Below are 17,614 nucleotides of genomic sequence, written 5' to 3' on the forward strand. Positions count from 1 at the left end.
GGATGCTGTCACGGAGCAGGGCTGACACTTGGGGACTGGGATGCCGTCACCCCAGCACAGAGCAAGGCTGATGCTTGGGGACTGGGATGGTGGCCATGCAGCAGCAGCAGCAGGAGGTGGCCATGTGCCACGTGTGCCCAGGCCACCCTGGGGACGTATCAGAACCAGGCAGGCCAGGCCGGGTGGGATAACAGCAGTTTATTTGTGAGTTGGGTATACAACTGTGTGGTGAAGGCAGGTCGTGGTGGCGGGGGGGGCTGTGTCCCAGGAAGGGCAGGCTGCAGGGTGGGGGGACCCCGGGGGACAGGGAAGGGCTGGCTGTGACAGCATGTCCTGGGAAAAGGGAAGGGGTAACAGGGTCTCCCTGAACAGGGAATGTGCCAGAGCCCCAGCAGCCCAAACACAGTCTCCGTTCTCGGTGCTGGTCTTACCAGCACCAAGGCTGTGTCCTCTGGGTGGGTGGCTGCGGTCACTGCCGTAGCCTCTCCTGGCACCCCAACCGGCTCCTGCTCCCCCCCGGGTGGGGACATGTGCTTTGAGGACCCATTGCCCTCCTGGGCACCCACTGCTCTCCCCAGGCTCTGCCACATAACTGTGTCTACCCTGATGCCCTCCTCTCCCCATCACCCCCCCGAACATCCCTCTGACACTGCTGCCATCATGGGGGCCTCTGCTTGCCCCCCCAGCCCCTTGCAGGGCTCACTGGGGGGACACTGGCTTGTCCCCAAGACACTCAGCATCCCCTCCTGCACTGACACCTCCTTCAAACCCTCTGCAACCTGTACCACTTGCTTTGCCTCCCCCCAGCCCCCCCACTTTCTCCCACCCACCCTGGCTGCCACAGCACCCGCCGGTCCCTGTGTGTCCCTCCATCCTTCAGGGGTGGGGACAGGGAGGGGGTGAGCCTGAGGATGGGGACAGTGACAGGGTACAGGATGGGGCTGTCCCCCTTTGCCTGGGCAGGGCGGGAGGGCAGCTGTAAACGGTCCCCTTGATGTGGCAATAAATAACTTTGGCTCTCTTTTCGTCACCAGGGAAGGATTTGGGGGAATTTGTTTCAAAAGGCGTCAAAAGTAAAAAAAAAAAAAAAAAAAGAGCAATGAAGAATTGGGGGGCTGGACTAAAAAATTAACTTTTCCTCCCCCAAATCTGGTTTCAATTGAAACCAGCCAGATCTGGAGGCTGGGAGAGCGTGCCCGGCCGTGGCACCTGCTCGGCACTGCCCACCCATGCCGGGTGCGCCGTGACCCCGTGGGCAACAGCACCGGCTGTGCCACCCCAGGAAAACAGAGCTGCGGTGACGCCCCGGGGTGACACCTCGGCACTGGGGACAGGGGTCTCGCAGGGGACCACCGAGTCCATCCCCATCCTGGCTATGTGGCATGGGGCCGGCTGGCGGGCAGGGGCTGCAGAAGGAGGGGGCCATGCTGGGGGCTGGCTTCCCCCCCCCCCCCGCCACCGCCTGCTCTGCCTGCTGACCACGCAGTCCTGCCCCGAAAGGTTAGGGTGGTAAAAATAGAGTGGGGGCATGGGCAGGCGGGAGGCACCTGACCCCGCTGGCATGTCGAGGGGCTGCAGCAGCTCCGTTGAGGAATGGGGACGCCGGTTTTTGGGGACCTCAGCCCCCAGGGTTGGGATGTTCCCAGCGGGGGAGTCAGTGGGTGGCATCGCCTGGGCTGGCAGGGGTGGCTTGGCCGGGGCTGGCTCGTCTAGGAGGTGCAGGGGGCCCCCGAAGGCAGCCCCCCCTGCTTCAGCCGCAGGCTGCTGGTCCAGCCCCGGGGACAGAGGTTGAAGCTGTGGATGCCCGGGCTTTTGGCCCCCGAGTCTTCGGAGTCGAGGGAGACGTCCGAGTCCGTCGGGGACCGGGAGGTGCAGCGCTTGGCCGAGGATCGCCCACCCACCACGGGGGATGGCAGGGGACTCTTGGGGCTGGGGGACAGCCCGGGGATGGGGCAGGAGGACACGCTGGGTGACAGCAGAAGCCGGCGACCCTCTGCCCAGGAGGCACGGGGCATCCCGGGAGAGGCACAAAATTGGGGGCCATCCGCCCGGGGCGATCGCAGGGGACTTTTGTGGGTGGGCGAGGGGCTGCCCAGGCTCCCCGGCACGCTGCCGGCAGCCTGCAGTGCCGGGGCTCTGGAGCTCTCCGGCCGTGCTGGCCGGGGGGACTGGGGCAGGCTGGGGGGGCCAGCAGGGATGGGGGTGAAGGGTCGGGAACCCTCCGGCCCCACAGCTTTGGGAGAGGAGCTCTTCCTCCGGGCAGCGTTGATGATGTTCCTGGCGAGCCGCGCTTGCATCTGCCGGCTGGCCCGAGGGTCGGCGTCCTGCCGCAGCGGGGACAGGGACCTCTCGCTCCACGGAGGGGATGTGGGGGGTCCCTCGTCCAGCTCAGGCACCGAGGCCGGGCTGGCCCAGCCGTCCAGGCTGCCCGGGCGCCGCACCGGCCGGGGCGTCCAGGTGGGCGAGGCGGGGAGGGACGGCCGCCTTTCCTGGAGGGGGACAGAGAGCGGGTTAGTGCCGGCACCGCTCGGCGGGACGAAAGGGTCAGGGGCAGGATTGGTGTCGGGGCGAGCTTCATGCTGGCTCAGCCCCGTGGGAACTGGGGATGCCTGCTCGTGCGTTGCACCCCCTGCAAGGTCCCCCAAAATGCATTTGCCTCTGCACCCCCCCTCACCAGCTGAGGAAGCTGGGGCAGGCTGAGCCTGCAATTAGTCATCCTTGCCCAAAACAGGACCCAGGACCTCTCACGACCTGCAGCTTCCTAAAGCCTCCCTCTGGGTGACACACGGAGACCCCCCCCACCCCGCGCTGCCCCAGGGGTCCACCACCCAGCAGCTGCTCCCCAGCCAGCAGGAAAGAGAAGAGCCAGGTCTGACAGCGCAGAGAGTGTATTCAGAAAGAGGGGGGAAAAAAAAGAGAAAAACGCAGGAGAAATAAAAGCACAGTTGAAAGGCAACTCGTTACCGTGGGGAGAGCGGCAGGAGTGAGGGATGGGCAGAGGCAAGGCTGGACCACGAGCATCAGGCTGAGCATCACCCAGCGGCCCTGCCCTCCTCTGCCTGGCACATCCCTCGCTCCTGGCCGTGCCAAGCAGCTCTGCCTGTCCCCAGCTCCAGCACCAAGCACGGGGAGGGACAGGGACCCCGCGGTGTCCCCAGTTTCGGCACCATGGGGCTCTGCCATTCCCCCGGGGATGTGGCTCTTCCTCCGCAGTGTGGAAGCAAACGAGGACAGATCCCGAAGGAGCAGCAGAAGAAACAGGAGCAGGCACAGTGAGGCAGAAAGGCGGTGTGTCCTCTCTGGGTTTGCTTTGGTAGGAGGCCGAGAGGAGCCGGCAGGACAGAGGGGCTGCAGGTGAACGGGCAGAGCCGGCAGCTGCCGGTTATGAGAGCTGGAAAGGCAGGAGGCAAGGAAAGGACGGAGCCAGAGATGCAATGCTCCATACAGTTTCCAGGCGAGAGAAGAAAGCAAGCGCCGGCGGCCCCTCGGGATGGGCAGGCTCCTGACGGCTCTTTGGGATCCCGCAGGCTCCATGGCCCCGACTCCTGCTGCCACCCCGGGACCCCTCGGCTCCCATTACACCGGGGGGCTCGCCCCTGTCCTGGCACTGCAGCCTCCCAGCTACTTCTTTTTTCTATTTCCTTTTCTTTTTTCCCCCTTTTTTGTGGTTGGTTCGGCTTTTGGAACGCCCATGAGCAGTTAGGGAGGACTTGGCCAGCGGAGGGAAGCCTTAAGCCCCTGTGTTTTTCTCTCCACCACCTCTACTTGTAGTAAAAAGAAGGTTTCCACACCTGCGGCTCGATGCCGGCATTCCTGGTGGAGTAGGAGGGCCGGGGTGCCTGGAAGCCTCCCTTTGCTCGGGGCGGCAGCAGGCGGCACGGGGAGGCCAGCAGCACCTCGTTCGGGGCTCCGGGACCGGCACGGCTGTCATGAGTCAGGGGCAGAGCCCCGGTGGCACCAGGTAAGGGGCTGGAGGTGGTCTGGCCGGCACCGGGCACGGCGGGGGGATGCCAAACGGGGGAAGGAGGCAACGGAGAGGTCGGGCAGGAGGTTTGCTGGGAGTAGGGGTAGGCGTCGGGAAGAGAAGGTCTGGGTGGAGGCATCTCCCGGGGCATGGACCTCGCTGGCCCCTTGGATGGAGAGAGGATGAAGAGTGAAGACTGGAGCTGGTAGGGCTGGTGCTTGGAGATCTCCAGCTCTTTCTGAGAGACCTCATTTTCCATCAGGTTGCCGCCGTACAGAGATGCTGGGGGGGTTTTGGAGGGCCTGGAGGGACTTTTGGAGGGGTGTCTGGAGACCATGGGCGACAGGCAAGCGTTGGCGTCGTACCTCCAGGAGGGAGGCAGGGACATGGTGGGCGACGGGGACCGCAGCAGCTCGGGCTGGGAGGGAGCCTCGATGATGAACTTCTCCATCCTGGACTGCCGGCGGGCGAAGAGCTCGGCCCCCTTCCCTCTCGCTTCACTGAGGTTGTGGGTGGGCTGCGGCTTCGGCTTGGGCTTGATGGTGGGAGACTTGAGGCAGGAGGACCACGCCGGAGCATCGTCGGCTGGCAGGAGGTGCTGCCCGCCCCTGGCCACGCTGTTGGGGACAAAGTTGGAGGCTTCGGCCCCGAGGGCGAAGGGCTCATCTTCGGCACCGGGCTCCCCCTGCTCTTTCTGCTTCTTCCTGCTGTCCGCGCTCTGAACCAGGTCCAGCAGATCGGGGTTGGGGCCCAGCTTCGGCTTCTCGACGAAGGTGAACATGGACTTTTTGCCGCCTCTACGGGCGGCCGACTCCTCCAGGATCCCTGTTTTGGGCAGAGGGTTCGGTCCACTCGCCCCACAGCTCAGGGGGGGACCTGGCAGCATCTTCTGCTCCCGGGGGGGATACAGAGCCGAGTAGGCAGGGGGGGAGCGGACGCGGGTGAGCGGCGGGGGGCTGCTCAGGGTCTCCGCGTAGGTGGGCGGCGGGGGCAGCTCGGTGGCAGGGGGTCCATCGGCTGGCTGACCACTGGCAGGGGATGACTGGGTGCCAAAGGGTCTGGCCGTCCGGTTCTTCACGGGCTTGGGCTTGGCCAGGGTGAGATGGACCTCGTAGTACTGCCGGCCCTGCACCCCATTCTGCCGCTGGCTGGCGGGGGATGCTGTCCCGGTGGCCGTCCCCACTGGCGCGCTGGGCACCTTGCTGGGCACCTCGCTGGGCACCTCGCCATTCTTCCCCTCCTTGGGGCTCTGTGGCAGGGCAAGAGCTGCTGTTGTGCTCAGCCCCGCAGGGGCTCCTGCAACCCCAAGCCCCCCTGCCCTGCTCTCCATTCTGCTGGCCATCCCCTCCTGCACGCCGTTGGTGGCAGCTGATGCCATGTTCTCCTTCAGGTAGATGCTAAGCGGGACCTGCTGGGCTTCGGCAGGTGTCTCCCGGCACGGGGAGGTGTTCGCCTGCAGCCCTTCTCCCGGGGTGCCGGGCTGGTCGGGCTCTGGCTTTGTCCCCTGCCCCTCACCCTCCTCCATGGCTGCTTGCCGAGGCCGGGGAGTGGGGGTCAGTGGCAGCCCCCCGCCATGCCCGGCCCCGGCGAGCCCGTCAACGCGCTGCTTGCGGCGGTTGAAGAGCAGGACTCCCTTGGAGCTGGGGCTGGGTGCCGTGGTGAGCTGCGCCGCGATCCTCCGGCTCCGCGCCTTCGCCTCCTTCAACTCCTTCTCAGAGAGGCTGGCGCTGCGGGAGAGACCTGGACAGAGGGGAGAGGGGAATTAGGGGAGACTCAGCGGGGATGTGGGATCTCAGCTCTCCCCACCCAGGACCAGCAGCCCTTTCTCCAGGTATCCCCTGGCATCCCAACCCCTTCCCCAGCAGCTGGGGGAAGGCAGGAGCTTTGCTCTGGGGCTGGGGTACACAGGGGGGATAACGCAGTCCAGGGGTGATGGGATGCTAAGCTGCAGCTCTGCGTGCCGAGGGGACAGATGGCAAAGCCCAGGGGACACCCAGGGGCACTCAGGACCTTTCCTCCTGTCCCACTGCATATTTCGGCTGGGCTCTGCACGCCCACCACGGTGACCAGTGACCGTATGGGAAAGGAATTTCTCCAAGGGCTTCAGCAGGTCTCAGGTTGCAGTTCACATGGTTTTGGCCCCTGGCTCAAACAGGCAGCGGGCAGGGAAGGGGCGAGCACGTGTCCCCTGGCCCCTCGCCCCAAATCCCAGCACACTCAGCCCCAAGAAGGCAGGAAAGCAAACCCAGCGTCAGCTGGGAGATGCCAGCCCACCATAACCTCATGGCAAGGCCGGTGGCCAGCCCCATCTGGGGACTGATTTATAGAGCAACACGAGATGGCAGCAGCCGACAGAAGCTGTGCAGATCCTGACCCGCCGGACACAGACACAGCCCACAGCAAGGAACCAACCTCATGCCTTGGGAGCCTATGCAAGTGCTAAAAGCAAAGTGCTAAAGCCCGGCGAAAGCCCCGTGGTGAGCAGCCGGAGTGCTGCTGGGCTTCTTGTGTGCTGGCCAAAAGGTCAGGGCACCAGCCCTTCCCGAAGGCCAAAAGGATGTGGAGCTGCCGGGAACGCGTTTTCTCAGGGTGAGCAATTTCCTACGAGCTTGCCCTGAAGCACCCGTGGGAAGGGCAGCGTCCCCGGCCCTGCCAAGGCCACTGCTCGGCGACAGACACCGGTGCAGAGCATCAGCATCACCCCAGCACCCACCAAGGATGCAGCCCGCTCCCCAAAGGTGCTGCTGGGATGGCTGTGATGGGGTGGCCCCACTCCGGGCTCAGCAGGGAGGTGGGTGGCCAGGGCTGCCCACCCCAAGCCCCACTCCTCCAGGCACCACCAGTGCCCCCTCTCCTTCCCTTCCCACCTTTTCCCTTCCCTTCCCTTCCCTTCCCATCCTTTCCCTTCCCTTCCCATCCCTTCCCTTCATGTGTTTCTCATTTTCTTGCCTTCTGTGCCGCTTGGGAGCCTTCCAGGATATTTTCAGCAGTGGCTCAGCCTACCAGTGAAGGAAGGGATGGATGACTAAGCCAAATCCTTCCAGCGAGCCCACGGTGAAGCAGGAGGGCTGCTGCAAGTTGGGCATCTCCTCTTCCTCACCCTTCATCCCTCCCACCTCCTTCAGCACCCAGCAAGTCCCTGCCCTTGCTCCAGCACCACCAAGGTGTGCAGGATGGCCCTGCTTCCCTGGAGGGGCTGGAGAGGAGGAGGAGGGTGGATGAAGCCTTTGGGCTGGCCGGCAGGAGGGTTTTGGCTGGGCACAGGGGAGAGGAGGCACAGATGCCAGTGGAAACTCTCTCCTGGAGACAAGGAGCCCGTCCGCAGTGGCGATGCCGGCAGCCATCTCCCCCAGTTAGCGCCCAGCATTGTTTAACGCCCCATTTCTATTTGTTTTGGCGGCGGCACAGAGCGGGGCCGTGGTTTCCTCCGGCCGGGCTGGCTGGAGGGCGGCCAGCACCGCGGCTCCCACTCCACGGGGTCGCCCTCGCCGCCTTTATCTTCGAAACAGAGGAGAAAAACGGCCAAGGAGCCGTTGAGAAACAAGCCACAGGCTCCAGATGTCTGTGAATTTTGTGCTCCAAGCCGAGCATCCTCGCTTCCTCGGAGGCTGAGGCCGCCTAAGAAGCCGAGCTCTCGGCGGAGCCATTTCACAGCCTCTCGCTCTTGCTACTGCTTTTTAACAGCAACCGAGGGGCCCTGGGGGATCTCCTCCATGCTGGAGGGATGACTCAGCTCTTGGCCAGCCCATTCCTGCTTGGACTAGCCGCCGGATACACTCCTGCATAGCCAGGACCAGTGCCGGGATTCGTCCCCCGGGATTTTGCCCCCAGGTATCCCCATCCCTTGCTGCCGTCCCGGGCACAGGCATCCCTCCAGGCCAGGGGGTGCTGCCGGGTGGGAGCTCCCTGCCTGAAATCCCCCACTTGGCATCTGTTCCCAGCATTGCCTTGTGGACCCCCATCCCCTATGCTTTTCCAGCAGCCCCTCTGCCCCTGCCCACCTGGTACCCACCATTCCCAGGCTGCTCCACCCAAGCCCGCTGGAAACAAATCCCTCAGAATACTAATGGGGATACTGGGGGTAATAATTGCTCTTCACATCCACTGTTTATCACACGGATAGAGAGCACCAAAGCCTCCGGCAGGCCAGAGGAAATTGCAGAGAACCACCCTGTACACCGCCCTGCTTGCACAGCCGCACACAGCCCAGCGGACAGACAGACGGACGGACCCTGCAGCCCGGCTCTGCAGGCACTATTGCAAATGTGGCTCATCATCGCTCAACCGAGGGTGACGTGCCATCCCCAGCCAAAGGACAGGGACCACCTCCCTTCCCTCTCTCTGCTCCAGCCTGAGCTGCAGGATGAGGTTATTCGACCTGGTGTAAGAACTTTTACCCATCTGCCACAGTGACCTGCACCCCGTGCTCCCCTCCCAGCTGCCAGGAACGTCTCTTAATCCTTCCCTGCCATCCCCTGCCAGCTGGGGACCCTCAGGTAGGCTCCAGCTGGGTGCTTCTCCCCAGCCCCAGGCTGACGGGAGGGAGCTCAATGCACTGAAAATGTCCAGGTGCTGGGGAGGAGGAGGAGGGGCGCGGGGCCGAAGGCAGCCCAAGCAGCGCGGGGAGGAGGAGAAAGCAAAACTATGCGCAGCCAAGGGCGCCAGGGGCTCGTGCAGCACTGGAAACCGGCTTCCGCCCATTAACAGGAGTCCAGTCCAAAATCCAAAGGGTGACTGGCTCTTCTCGTGCTCTTCCACTCTTCCTTCCTTCCTTCCCACGCCATGCACCGGCTTGCCACCGCGCTGCCCTTCGGGAAGGAAACGTCTCCCCTCTCCAAATGTCCCGGCTTATTCCAAGAACAATGAATCCAGCCCTGCCAGCCCTGTCTGCTGCTGCGTCCCTCTGTTGGGGGGTCCCCCGGCAGCCCCCAGCCCTGCGGTCCAGGGATACTGGGGAAGGAGATGCTCCCTGTGCCATGCAGGACCGCTGGATTCCTGGCACATATTAGCAGCCGGCCACTGGCCACCAGCTACTATTTTGGTGCAAGGCACTTCAGCTCCAGACAGAGGAGCCTATAGATCTCTATCTATATATTTATATAGGCACTTGCTCCATTGGTTTCCTGTAGCTCCAGGAATGACTTCCAGCAACATCCCCCAAATGCAGAGCTTAACAGCTTCTTACCAAGCTGTCAGTCATCCTTCCCGCAGCATGTACTGTGCTGTCTCCTCCAGAGTGAGGATGACGAGGGTGATGAAAGGCATTTTTGTTGCTCTCGCCTCTTGGCCAGATGGGAAAAATAAAATTCCTTCCAGCTCAACTTTCCATGCAAAGATGGGTCCCCCCGCACAGTGCTACTGCAGAGTGTCTGAAGTCCAGCCAGCAAAGGCTGGAGTCACCATCTGACCCCAAATGTTGGTTAAGGATGTATCAGACCCTGCCTGTGGCCCACCCTGCCCTGACATGGACTCCAAGAGCTGGGATGAGACGAGGATGTGGCCCCAAATTGCAGGGAGGGGAGATACCCCCGGGCTCTCTCAGCTGACAGATTCAGTGGAAGTTGCTGGTCTTGACGTGGCCGGGATGTCACAAAAAGAAAAACAGCAACTTGGAAGCTGTCACCTTGCAGGGGTGGGTGGCTGCGAGCACCGGGCACGGTGGTGAGAAGTCCTTGTATGGAGAAGCCAAGAGGTACCAGGGTCCCGATGGGGCCGGCGGGATGCAACAGGCCACGTGAAATCTTGGACTCAGGGCTGGCAGGCAACTCCAAAATCTCTGATTTGGGCTCTCTGTCCCTAGCTTGCTCCTGGGTCAGACGCTCGCCCATCCCAACGCCGCAGCCCACCTTGACCAGCTCGCAGGATGATGCTCACGATGTCCCACTGGGCCAGGCACAGCACGGACCAGAAACCCCAAATCCACCTTCGCACAGCGCAACAGCCGCTATCCATAACACGCAGGCGCTTTTCCCCCTTTCCGACTATTTCTTGGTCTGCGGTGAGTCAACCCAAATGGTGCCTCTTACTGGCAAAATCCCATTGGCAAAACCCAGCATTAAACTGAGAGAAACCCCATCTCTCCAGAGGGACACACGTTGCTGCTGTGCCACCTCCCTGCCACAAACCCGAACACACATCTACAGCCGGGAAGTGCTGGGGAGGGGGAATCCAGTGTTTTCACCCAAACATTGAGGGCTTTGGACACCGAGGAAATGTAAGCAGGTTTTTTGGCAGAGAAGGCAGCTGGCCTTTTGCCCCAACTACAGCTGTGCAGGATTTTTTACAATGCACACTAACTCACACACATTTAAGTCTGCGCTTCCCTCCAGCTCCCAGTTATCCCAAATAATCTGCTGCTAGGAAAACAAGGAGGGTAGCACAGACAGGCAGTCGAGCTAGCTAGAAACAGATACGATTGAAACATACGGTTAAAAATATGACTATTTTCTGCCTCATTCCCAGCTTCCAACCCTCCTGTACTGCAGATATAAAACCTCCATGAAGTTTTTATCCATGCTGGCCTTGCAGACCCGAAAAGCCCCGGCTCAAGCGGTGGGTGCCATGGTGGGAGCAACCTCGCCTGCCTGGCAGGACGCACCGTGCTGGGCCTCTCCTCGCGGACGCCTTTGCCAGTGACAAAATCTGGCACAGCGAGAAAATTCGATGCGCTTGCAAGTTTTCTCTGCGCTCTGTTTGCAAGGGCTTTGCTGGATTTGGAGCTGTTTGCCTCCCCACGCTCCTCCCGGCTCACAGCCATGCCCCTGCTTTGCCCGGCGCTCAGCACCCAAATCCTGCCAAAAATGGCCCCGCGGTCTCCATGCAGCAAGCCCTGGGGCACCCATCTCCCACCTGGGGAGAGGAGGAGAAGGGGCTGGGGGTTAAATTTTAATGGGGACTGGCTGCCCCTGCCCCAGCCTCACTTCCCCGGGGCACGCCAAGCCGAGGGGATACAGGGAGCAGCCCCAGCCCTGCGTGCATCCACACTGGGGAAGAAGAGGCTGCTGCTACTGCAGAAGTGGAGGCAGCACCTTCCCCCAGCCAGCCCAAATTAAGCTTTTAGCTTTGCAAAAGGAGGCTGGAGCTGGGCAGACCTCCTCCAGGCTGCCTTGCCATCCATCTGCCCGGCACGCAGCAGAGCCAGCCCATCCCGTGGCCGGGTACAACAGGGACCCCATCCCGCCTGGCAAGCGAGTCCCAGCCCCTCTGTGCCCGCTGGTGCTCGGACTCGCCGTGACACATCCCAGGCTGCTGGGGTCCCAGTGACAGCCCCGCCGGGCTGGTGCCACGAGCCGAAGGTGCTGGCCTGGTGAGAGAAGGTCATCTGGCTTGGCTTGTCCCCGTCAGATGGACCGAGCGGGGAGGGGAGCGGGACGAAACGGGGCCTTCGCCTGTCCCTTGCACAACCCGTAAGGGATCCATCCCGCTGGCTGCCAAGCCGGAGGGACAGACCTCGTGTCTCCAGCACGGGGTGGCATGGCCAGGGGAGATCACGTCCCCATCGCAGGGGACGGGGGGACATTGCCTGGGAAGACACTCTGCAGAGCTGGGAGGTACGACCCTGCCAAGACCCCCACGTCCCCCCACTGTTCCTCCCATGCTGCACACCAGACCCCCGGGTGTGGGCAGAGGGAACCATCACCCTCCTGGCTAATTTATAGAGAGAGAAACCCCGCTTAGCCCCCATCTCCTGCCCCGGGCTCCACTCGCCTGCCCTTCACCCACCATCAGCACCCCACGGGGGGGTTCTGGGCATGCACTCCCGGACCCCCAAGCACCCCAGGACCCCCTATGCACCCCATAGGCCCCCCACCCCCCTAACCCCACCCGTGCACTACCAGCCCCTGGCACCCCCACATCCCACCACCACCTTCGCCCCCCCATCTGCTCTCCCATCCACCACCTCCCCTCCCACTGGGATCCCAGTGACACCCCCAAACCCCCCCGCTCCCTGCCCCGGCTCCCCCCCCCCCCAACCCGGCCGGTTGCCCCCCAGCCCCCTCGGTGCCCCGCAGCCCCTCCCGGGGGCAACCGCCGCCTCCCCAGCCCCGGCCCTACCCGCGGTGCCGGTGCCGGTGCCGGTGCCGGTGCCGGTGCCGCCGCCGCCGCCCCTCGCAGCCCGACTGCACCGGGGAGGAGGCGGCGGGCAGGAAAGTTGCGGCAGCTCCGCCCTCGGAGCGGGCCCCGGGGGGGGGGGTTGGGGGGGAACGGGGACGACGACGGCGGGGCGGGGGCCGGGACCGGGGGGGTGGCGGGTCCCACCGGTCCTGGTCCTGCCCTCCCCGACCGACCGACCGGACGGGACGCGTCCCACTCCACCCCCCCACCGGCGGCACCGGCAAGCCGCCCCGGTTGCCCCCGGCGGCCCTGCCCCGCCGCTTCCCGTCCCGGCTGGGTCTGCCCTGGGTCCGCTGTCGGGGGGAGAGCAGCAGGGGCATCCCCTTACCCAGCCTTGTGCATCCCCTTATCCCATCCTGGGGCATCCCCCTTACCCAGCCCTGCACATCCCCTTACCCAGCCCTGCACATCCCCTTATCCCATCCTGGGGCATCCCCTTATCCCTGCCCTGTGCATCCCCTTACCCAACCCTGGACAACCCCCTTACCCAGCCCTGCACATCCCCTTACCCAGCCCTGCACATCCCCTTATCCCATCCTGGGGCATCCCCTTATCCCTGCCCTGCACAACCCCCTTACCCAGCCCCACACATGCCCCTTCCCCAGCTCTGCGCATCGCCTTACCCCCCAATCCTCGCCCCCTTGCCCTCCTCCCAGCCCTGCTGTGGACCTGCAGCCCCATACGTTTCAGATACTGGTGGGGAAGCAGGGCCTTCCCTTGCTGCCAGTTTCCCCAGTGCCTAAAGAGCTGGGGTACTTGGAGCTGGGCAAAAATCCAGCACGGGTGTCACCGCCTTGGGAACCCTTTGGGAAGAGCACTGAAAGCTCTCTGCCAGGGCTGGTCTGCTCCCAGTGACGGGGGGACCACAGCCGTGGGTGACATGATTCCTGGGGAGCCAGCATCACCTCCCACCTCCACCACCCCGCTCCAGCTGGGGCTGCAGAGCTCCCGGGCACCGCTGCGGGTGGGACCAGCCTCACCCCCTTCCCGCGCCTGTCCACACCACAAGATGAGCTCTTGGCTTTATTTTTTGCCTTTCTAATTTCCTTTCTTCCTGCCCCTCTTTGCTTTTTTGTGCTTTTCTGGTTTTTGAGGGAGACTGGCGCTGCCTCGGCAGCCCCCAGGGAGCGAAACCTTCTGTTTATTTGCACACCAGACAGAGAAACCAGTCCTGCCTCCTGCATCTCCCAGCCGCTGCCTCTACCCCGGGCTCCTGTGCTCCCTAGCCTGCCCCGAGAGATGCCAACCAGCCCGGGCCGCTGTGCTGGATATATGGGAGCAGACAGCCTGGCCTTGGGCTGCTGGACGGGGACCAAAAGGGGCACCTGGGACCTGCCTGGGTGGGTCTGCACTGCTTGGGGGTGGGGGGGCACCTGCTTGCCTCCCAGCTCTCAGGACCACCCCTGCATGATTTTGGGTGCAGATGGATGCACCCCTTTTTCTTGCAGGAGCTGCATGGGGTGGGGGTTCCTGTACTCCCAGCCAGCTAAGGAGAAGAGGAGCAAATCCTCAACACCTCCCAGGGGGGCTCCTGCAAACACCCTGCTGCAGAGGCAGTCCCAACGTCACCTGCGTGGGGATCTGCCCTTCCCTCCCTCCTCTGCTGCTGTCCCTGCTCTGAACCAAATCTCTCCTTTGCAAACCTGCAGGGTTTTTGCAAGGTCCCGGCACTGCTGCCGGTACTCAGGACCCTCAGCGACATCCTGCCCGGAGGCTCTGGAAAGTCTGACGGGTCCTGCAGGCAGCGGCTGGTGGTGATCTCACTTGGAGGGGGAGGAAACGGGACAGACAAACTCTTTCCAACAAACCTGTTGAGTTACTTTAAAATTCCAGGCTGGCAGGAAAAGTGCTGGATGGTGGCGCGGGTTAGGAAAATGCTGAGCCTGGACAGAGTCAGGCCTGACCTTTCCCCACCGCAGATCTGCCGTCCCAGAGCAGAGTGAGAAATGGGAAGACTATTTGGGTCCATCTGGTTTGTGTGCTGAGCCCTGAAACACGACGCCCGTACGGCCCGGGGAGCTGCTGGGGCAGCAGCGAGCCAAGGAGCTTGGCTGAGTTTCCCAGCCCTCATCCCGTCCGGGGAGCTGCTGGCTTTGAGGATGTCTGACACCCCAAAAAGGAAGGGGACAGATTCTGGACACCGGGTTCACGTTGAGCATCCCCAGCCGGTCCCGTCCCTCCCCATCCTGGGGGCTGCTTTGGGAAAACCAGGCTCTGAGCAGAGCGGCAGCATCCGATAACGCCATCCCATGGGGACAGTGACACACCTGCCTCGGCGCCGGGTGGCAGCTGAGATAGCAGCTGGGCAGGAGCAAAATAGAAAGAAGGGTGGAAGCGGGGTTTAAATATGGGTCTGATGCCTGTAAGAGGATGGGTCTAATCCTGTGGGAGCATCTCCCCTGGGTGGGGAGGCCTGCGGTAACCCTAGATATGTGCCTGTATTTGTGTCACCATGGCCGAAGGGACAGTCACAGAGGGGAACGGCTGTGAAACAGGGCTGTGAAGCGAGGCGATGGCAGAGAACATTGTAGGAGCCAACCGACCTGAAATAAAGTGCTTAATTTTTAAAGCAGGGTCTGAAAGAGAGATGGCCCCAAGCCATGTAACAAATGCTTGGCTATCCCCGCCCTGACCGACAGGAGAGAGGTGTCCCTGTCCCAGACAGCACCCCGGGAGCTGGTCCTGATCACCCCCCTCTTGGCAGGGTCCCACCAAGCCCCAAGGCCAGGGTGAGGGCCAGGAATCCCACGCCGCTTGTGCCCCGCTCGGGGTTCGGTTGAGCTCTTGGAGACTGCGGGAACCCGCTCGCTGCCTTCCCACCCCCCTCCAGAGAAAAGCCACGGATTCCTCCTTATTTTTAAGGCCAGAGAGATCATCTCAAGCTAAAAAAGTCCCAGCAGCTCAGCCGGGAGCCTGGGACCTCTAACCCAGCGGAGGTCCTGCCCTGGGAAGAGCCGGGTGTTCCCACCACCGTGCCGGGCAGTGGCAGCCCTGTCCCCAGGAGCACACCAGCGCTTTTTGGGGTGGGGGACAGTGGCCAAAGGGGATTTCTCTTACCTGCTTTCCTTGGCTCGCCAGCAGGGTTGATGAGGACCCGCTGAATCTTCACCACTTTCCACTCCTGACTGGGGTCAGCCGTGGGGCTGGCTGCTGCATGGCGCAGCTCTGGGGCAGAGCCGGGGCATTTTGTTGGGGCTGCATGTTCAGTGGCCAAGGCCAGGCTGCCGTTGTCCACCGAGGGACCCGGCGTGTCCCCGTTGAGCCCCCTGGGCTCCCGCCGGCAGCTCCCGCTCACCTTCCCCCCTGGTGGTCCTGTCCATCCCTCCTGCTCAACTGCCTCAGAGGCAGGAGCGTCCCGGAGCTGACAGCACCTCTGCCCCCCTCTGCTCCCCCTCTCCTGCCAACAGCTGGCGTCCCCCTCGGTGTCCCCCTTGGCCGTCCCGCAGACACACGGGTTTTGTGCAGCCTTGCCGGGAGTGGGGCAGCCGGGCTGGATTTGCAGACAGGGCTGCCGAAGTCTTGCCTTCAGCATCTTTGACACTTTCCTTCCCTGGCACTCCACGGCCTTTCAAACCCACTCCGCATGGCCGAGGAGCTGGCTCCTGCCCGGCAATGTCCCTCGGAGCATGGGCAGTGTCCAGGAGGGAAGATGGCCACGTGCTGGGCACGAGCCCAGCTTTAGTCCTCTTGCAGGCAGGAGGACCAGGCGCGATGCCACGGGAGCAGGCAGCTTTCGAAAATCCAGCCGCAGGGATTTGCCCAGAGGACACACGTCACCAAGGAGGATTTTGCAGGAATTTCTCTTGTCCAGGTGGGCAGAGGAGCAGCATCTAAAGACCTGTACAAAGGGAATAGGGAGCGTTACGGATGCTTGTGCATGCACTGATTTCCTCTGGCTGCGGCCAGCAGAGCAGCTCCCGGCACCCCCAGCCTGGGCTGCAGCCCCAGCACTGCTGCCCACGAGGAAAGACCCCCTGAGATGCAAACACTCCCTAACAGCTCATCTGGAATTGCCCCCCACCGCAGCAGCCCCCCCCAATGCCATGCTCACCGTCCCAGCACCCTCACCCTTCCGTCCTCACCCTGGGGACAGCACCCAGGGCCAGAGCCCAGTGCCCGGCTCCCTTTGCTTTTGCAGCCCAGACGTGGCTGCAGACACCCCCATTTGCGGCCAGCACTGGGAGACGGTTGCTGTTCAGGAGGTGGGAGCATTCGGGGAAGAAGCCCGTTCCCTGCGGACAGGGTTTGCTCAGGGTTAGCAGGAGCCTTGGCTCCCACCTCCACCCCTCTGGAAAGCAAAATTCCCAGCATCCAGCTAACAAAGCTGTGTTTAACCATTGAGTGACTCACGCGGCGCCGAGACAAGCGCAGACAGACCCTCTTCCTTTCTGCCGAGCACAAATCCTGCTGAATGACGAGCGCACACACTGACACAGTCGAGAGGCGAGGTATCAGCTGGGAGAGGGGGATGTCATCGCTCCCGGGACAGGATATGGGTTACAGCGAAAGAGGGAAAATCCTGTGCTGTGAGTCGCCCACAGCCGCTCAGCGCAGCGTCACCCAGCCCCGCTCACTGCAAGGCTGGGTCCCAGGAAAGTGCCCGCTGGGCATCACTGCTGCTGGGAGACCGACATTGCTCGCAGCACATGGACCGTGAGGGATTTCCCAGCCTAACAGCCAGCGGAGGAGGAAAAGAGGTTTCTGCTCAACGCAAAACCCTCCCTGAGTTATTGCAAGGTTTTTCAGTGAAGTAAGAAAATGCACCAGGTCAACACCACGTACTGAGCTCAAACAGGAATACACCCTGCAGCTTCACCTGGGGCTTTCACAGCTTCTCCGCAAAACTTTAGCTGTCCTTAGCAAGGTTATTTTGGAAACTAAGGCAGATTTGAAAACAGCCAGTGAAAGCTTTGCTGCTGAACAGGCGCTCAGGCATTTCCCAAACACAAGGCTGCATTTTTTTGAGAATGCCCAAAGGAAATCTTCTGCCCTTTCTGAAATCCTTCCTCCTGCCTTGCTTGCCTGCAATTATTCAACACGGATTTGCAAAGAGATCCTGGGGGGAAAATTTCAATGTTTCTCTCTGAAAAAGAAATCTCACACTGCTCTTTACGTAATTCGGGGCCTCAGTAGTTCCAGGAAGCCACCCACATCTTTCCTTAGAAACATGGCAAGTTGTGGGAGCTGGAGGGTGCTGGCTTATCTCAAACGAGGGCAAAGAGAAAGTTGCTGAGAACAGCCCCAGCCCAGGGTGGGTCAGCAGAGATCCTCTCGGAGCGGCTCTGCCATCTCCCCGCTCCCATCCCTTCACCCCATCCGTAGGGAGAAGGTTTCTTGGGCAGCACGACTGCTGCCCATCCTACACCAGAGCTGCCTTGACAGTTTGCTGGGTGAGCCTGTACCACCCTGAAAACCATCTTCCAAAGCCGCCCCCTTCCATTTCGTGAGCGCTTTCTGCAGATGGGCATATCCCGAGGACGGGCGCCCACGATCCTGGTGTTCCCCGGGCAAACCCCTTCTTGGCGAGACCCGAGC

General features: G+C 62.5%; 1 protein-coding gene across 2 annotated transcripts; it reads right to left on the bottom strand.

Moving 5' to 3' along the window:
* Positions 1-183: 183 nt before the first annotated feature.
* Positions 184-16,575, bottom strand: SYNPO (synaptopodin). Of its 2 annotated transcripts, none has more exons than XM_069772353.1 (4): positions 16,430-16,575; positions 15,137-15,917; positions 3,792-5,704; positions 184-2,489 (listed from the first exon to the last, which is right to left on the bottom strand). In XM_069772353.1, exons 2-4 carry the CDS (start codon positions 15,609-15,611, stop codon positions 1,710-1,712), a joined length of 3,168 nt encoding a protein of 1,055 aa, XP_069628454.1. In that variant the 5' UTR covers positions 15,612-15,917; positions 16,430-16,575; the 3' UTR covers positions 184-1,709. The 2 variants fall into 2 exon arrangements, with proteins under 2 accessions (XP_069628454.1, XP_069628453.1); XM_069772352.1 differs by lacking the exon at positions 16,430-16,575 and adding an exon at positions 16,162-16,378.
* Positions 16,576-17,614: the final 1,039 nt, after the last annotated feature.

The sequence above is a fragment of the Haliaeetus albicilla genome, chromosome 27, assembly GCF_947461875.1.
Source record: "Haliaeetus albicilla chromosome 27, bHalAlb1.1, whole genome shotgun sequence".
NCBI lineage: Eukaryota > Metazoa > Chordata > Aves > Accipitriformes > Accipitridae > Haliaeetus > Haliaeetus albicilla.

Coding starts and splice junctions, on each gene's coding strand:
- SYNPO (XM_069772353.1), bottom strand. CDS start 15,611: ATGCTGAAGGCAAGACTTCGGCAGCCCTGTCTGCAAATCCAGCCCGGC. Junction 5,705..15,136: donor TGGCGAGCCAAGGAAAGCAG/GTAAGAGAAATC, acceptor CCCTCTGTCCAG/GTCTCTCCCGCAGCGCCAGC. Junction 2,490..3,791: donor ATGCCGGCATCGAGCCGCAG/GTGTGGAAACCT, acceptor GTCCCCCTCCAG/GAAAGGCGGCCGTCCCTCCC.